The sequence below is a fragment of the Nicotiana attenuata genome, unplaced genomic scaffold (genome assembly GCF_001879085.1).
Source record: "Nicotiana attenuata strain UT unplaced genomic scaffold, NIATTr2, whole genome shotgun sequence".
NCBI classification, from domain to species: domain Eukaryota; kingdom Viridiplantae; phylum Streptophyta; class Magnoliopsida; order Solanales; family Solanaceae; genus Nicotiana; species Nicotiana attenuata.
Window position 1 is genome coordinate 101,267 of NW_017671312.1, and position 5,289 is coordinate 106,555.

General features: G+C 36.1%; 1 protein-coding gene across 1 annotated transcript; it reads right to left on the minus strand.

Annotated features, from left to right (window-relative positions):
- Nucleotides 1-966: 966 nt before the first annotated feature.
- Nucleotides 967-1,587, minus strand: LOC109207469 (craniofacial development protein 2-like). The gene has a single exon (XM_019370399.1). The coding sequence runs from the start codon at nucleotides 1,585-1,587 to the stop codon at nucleotides 967-969; it is 621 nt and encodes a 206-aa protein (XP_019225944.1).
- Between the last annotated feature and the right edge of the window lie 3,702 nt (nucleotides 1,588-5,289).

Here is a 5,289-nt window from a genome sequence, read left to right on the forward strand (position 1 = left end):
CCTCTCCATATACTGCTCCATCAATCTCCAAAAAAGGTGAATGGCTTCTGTAGTCGAACGCTCCGGCATATCCGAACTGGTTGTCGGAAATAGACACACTCCTCCTCACCCTTAGCTCAACCACCCTCTCCCACACTTCCATAGTATAGCTAAGCAGGTTGCAATTTTGGATATCACCCTTGTTCTTCTATACAGGAAATATTGTGCTCCACCTCCACTCTTTGGGCATCAATCTTCATTCTAAAAATGACATTAGATAACCTAGTGAGCCACTCCAAGCATGCCTTGCCCGCACTCTTCCAAAACCCTACCGGGATTTCATCCGGCCCGATCGTTTTGCCCCTGCTCATCTTGCACATAGCCCCCTCAACCTCCTCAACTCTAATCCGCCTACAATACCCAAAGTCATAATGACTCCTAGAGAGTTCCAAATCACACAGTGCAATGCTCTTGTCCCCCTCCTTGTTCAAGAGATAATAGAAGTAGGTCTGCATCTCCGACGGATAAGCCCCTCATCCAACAAAACTCTACCTTCTTGGTCCAAGTCACAAGTCTTCCTTTCTCTCACCTTGGCTAACCTGAACAACCTTGTATCTCCACCTTGACCCTCTAGTTCCTCATACAAATGACCAAAAGCTACAGTCTTGGCCGCCATAACTGCTAACTTCGCCTCCTTCTTAGCCAACTTATACTTCTCCATATTCGCCCACTTGTCCTCTTCGTCTACACTTTCCACTAGCTTCAGATACGTCGATTTCTTGGTTTCCACTTTTCCTTACACCTCTCTATTCTACCACCAGTCTCTCTTATGGCCACCAGAGTAACCCTTCGAGATCCCTAATACCTCTCTAGCGGCTTCCGTAATGCTATGTGCAATTGTGGTCCACATAGCGCTTGCTTCCCCATTACTCCTCCAAGCCCCCATAGCCAATTACTTGACCCCTAACTCCTGCGCTTTATCTTCCGTCAAGGCTCCCCACTCCTATGTTGGCTATACACCGCCCTCTTCCTCGTGATCTCAAGGTCCATGACCAGGAGCCTATGAAGGGTCGAAAGGTTCTCACTCGGGATGACCATGCAATCTGTGCAAAGACCTCTATCGGACTTTCTGCAGAGTAGATAAACAATCTGAGTCTCGACCACCAAACTCTGAAAGGTGACCAAGTGCTCCATCTTCTTCGGAAAACTCGATTTTGCTATCACCAAATCAAACATTCTAGCAAAGTCCAACAAAGAAGTTGCTCCTCCGTTTCTATCTCCATAACCAAAGTCAGAATGCACATCATCATACTCCCCAAACGTTGCTCCAATGTGGTCGTTGAAATCTCCTCCTATGAAAAGCTTCTCGGTATGCGGAATACCACGCACCATCTCATCCAAATCCTTCCAGAAACGCCTTTTGATTTCCTCATCCAAGCCTGCTAGGGGTGCGTACGCACTGATTATGTTCAAATTAAAACCTCCAACAACTAGCTTAATAGTCATCAGCCTATCATTCACCCTCCTAACGTCCACCACTTCTTTACGGGGATCCTTATCAACCAAGATACCTTCCCCGTTCCTGCCCCCACCCTTGAAGAATACCATAGTTTGAACCCGTCCACATCTCGCGCCTTATCTCCTACCCATCTAGTCTACTATACAAAAGCTATATTAATCTTTCTTTTCTCAAAAATCTTCGCTAACTTTACAGACTTTCCAATCAAAGTTTCTATGTTCCAAGACCCCACTCTTAGCTCCCTTAGCCCTCTTATCCCCCTTACCCCTCGGTTATATTAACTGAACTGGTTATATTAGTGAGTATCTTTGACCTAAAAATCTCATCACTACTTCACCGAGGTTAGTCAAGATACTTACTGAGTACGTGGGATCGGTTGTACTCATACTACACTTCGCACCTTGCGTGCAGATATTTGGAGAAGAGCGCCTCGGGGGTTCGAGAGTCTAGCATTAAAGATGTACCAGCAGTCCCGATACAAGCTACCATTTGTTCGTGGCAGATTAGAAGTTATAACTCTGTCGATGTAAATTTCAAATAGATGACGTATTTTTCCTCAAACTGAAGTTGTACTCTTATTCATAGTCGCTCTTGACTTGTACTATCATTCATTGGGATAATTATATTAAACTCTTTTGGCTATTTCATTCACTGTCTTTGTTAGTTTCTTACCATAATAGTGACTTATACTGTTGGACTTACCTAGCGGGTTGGGTTAGGTATCATCACGACTTAGTGAAGTTTTGGACCGTGACATACGATTAAATAATATAGTAAGCAACTCTGCAATTCATATGAAAACTCTATCAACAAATTCAAAAAATTAAACAAGAGTCAAATCCATAACACTCAAAACATCATGTCTATCAAAACCCTTAAGGTAAAACTACTCCACAAATAGCAAAAACAATATCATCGTAAAAGAATAGAAATTAAAAAATATTACAACCAACTTTCAACCCAAACTTGTGTATTGAATCATTTGCTGGTGGAAATAGCAACGAATCTGTGTTTCTTCAAGCCTTAATTGATCTCCTAATCTTTCGCAGGTCAAAAATTTCTTAAATTAAAATCGTATTTTCATGTATCTACACCATATAGGAACGATTTTGGACCAAAATACTCTTTATGAACCACAAATCAGACCACACATGCCTGAAAAAAGCCTACCACGCCATATGATATGACGCATGCCCCAACGTAGTAGAAGGGTTTTTTTTGGAAGTGTAAATTTTGCACTTCTGACATATGCCGAGCACCTCATGTGAGACCTTGCATGACATCTCTTGATAGACTATTTTTGGAGTTTTAAGTTATTTTTCAGTTCTTTTCATGCACACTTGGTTTTTGACCCTCAAACTCAATCTCAGTTGATTATTTTGGAATTCTATTCATACTTCGAAGTTCTAAGTTATCTATTTTAGCTCCAAAATTATTTCTTTGGTCATTAGCAAGTCCTACACACCCTAAACACGTAATGAATATAAAACACACACATTCTAACTCAAACATGATTAAAGTATAACAATTAAAGGAAAAATATAGCTAATACCCGTATTTTTATTCCATCGGGTACGTACTATGCAATAACCTAAGGCATAACATGCAGGCATGGATATTCAAACCAAATCGAAAACCGCACCAAATTAAAAAGTTAATCAAAAAAATCGATTAGGCTTGGTTTGATTTAGTTTGGTATTGAGTAAAAAAATTTAAACAAAATAAATATATAATTTTTATATATACTTTTATATAAAAAAAATTTAAAAATATATTCAAAAATATTTGTGATCCTCTCAAAAAATTTAATATTTAATAAAACTATAAAGTGCATCCATGTTTATTTGTTTTAAATATTGGTTTATTATAACTTGTATCATCATTTTCTTATCAAGTTTTATTGAAATGTGTCAGCCACTTTATTTTTCCATAATCATATGTCATTTAATTGAAGCAAGACGAACAAACCTTGTCGATACTTGATTGATGTACCATTTGTCGTTACCTAAAAATCTCCCGTAAGAATAATTTAATAGATCATATTAATCAGAACAATGTTTGCAAGGAAAGAAAAAGAGTTATTTGTAGAAAAATAAGTTTTAACATTAAAAATATATTTTTTAATATGACCTGGCATGCCAAATGAATGTTATTTATTTTTTAATTCAAGAAGGAATAGTTGGATGACTTCATTGTTCCAAAATCCAAACCAAACAAAAGTAATTTTGATAGAATATTCTCATAAATTGGGTGACTATCCAGAGAATTAACTCCATTTATTACATACTTGAACACTTTAATTTCACTAAATTATCTGTAATATTAGTTACCATAATTTTTATGGTGACATCTTGATTACAGAACTTTTATAGTCCTCCCTCGTAAATCATATTATCTTCTTCTTCACTATCCAGGTAATTGAAAAGGAATCCAAACACTCATTCTTCATATTGCAAGGTATACAACCTCAAGCATGATTTTCAGTTAGGCTAAAAACAATATTATGCTATTATTGCTTTTCATCTACTATCTTGCAGTTCATCGTTCTGAATTTTAGTTCTCTAATGACAATGTTTAAGTAATTAATCAATATGAAGGAATCTTCTTCCTCTCCTTCAGTATTTTCTTTAATCAGCACTTTGTATTTTTAAAGTTTGTATCTGTCGTTGTTTTGTTATAATTGGTTTATTGAACTATAGATTTACCTTATAAAGCACAACTTTATTTTCTATTGTCTACAAATTGATTTTGCTTCTTCCTCTTTTATAGGATTTGCTGATCTTTTGCTTTACTTTAAAGTTCATTTTTGTGAAACAGCATCAGTTTTCCAAGTGATATCTTCAATAGGTAATCAGTTCGCTCCTCAACTATTATTACATTTTCTGAATTTAAGTCCATTTATATACATTTTCTGAATTTATCACAAAGCTCCTACCTTTGTCTTGAGATTAATTGCATCAACCATCCGAATGGAAATTTCAATATCTGTCTCTAGAGATGTAATAGCTAATAAAGTAGGATAAATATAATGTTAAGATTAAAATTTAAATTCTAGTAACAAAAATAGATTTTTGTCTATTCGTTTGAACTTTAGAAGGTAGAATTTCCCGCTATTTCTGTTGATGGAGAATTGAAGATGTGCGCTAATTAGCCAAGACGCAACCATTACAAATTAAAAAGATATATGCAACTTTAACTTCATTAATATTTGCTTATGCTCAAAACATCATTATATTATCCCATCTAAAACTAGCCTAGCCAGTATATTATTCTATTTTTTGGATGTAAGACCGAATTCTAGCCAAAGATGGATCTTGTGCGTGTCAAAAGCCCTTAAACTTTTCCTTTTCTTGTCAAACATTCCAAAATGCCCCTCCTCGTAAGCACATTATTGTGTATTTTTGGCCAAAATTGTTGGTCTAGTGTATCGGGATTTTGGAGAATGGGGCAATATGTTTGAATACACCACTCAAGTAACATAAAGTTGTGGGTTTGAACAATTGAAAGGAGAAGAAGTTGTGGTTTGGACATATATGATATGAATGGTCTATGCAATTGCTCTTGTACATTTTTACAAAAGAAATTTAAGTTCTTTCTTTTGGTTTCTCATTCTTTATCCGGTATTCATATTAGGGTCCGATTAAATTTGGATTCGCACAAAAAAAAAACCACATTAACGAATAAAGTGATCCTTAACAAATAGACTTTACTTTAAACCCAAAAACTTTAGTTAATAACGAATGAGTATTTTTCACTTCACACAACCGTTACTGATAAAGTAATATAAGTTC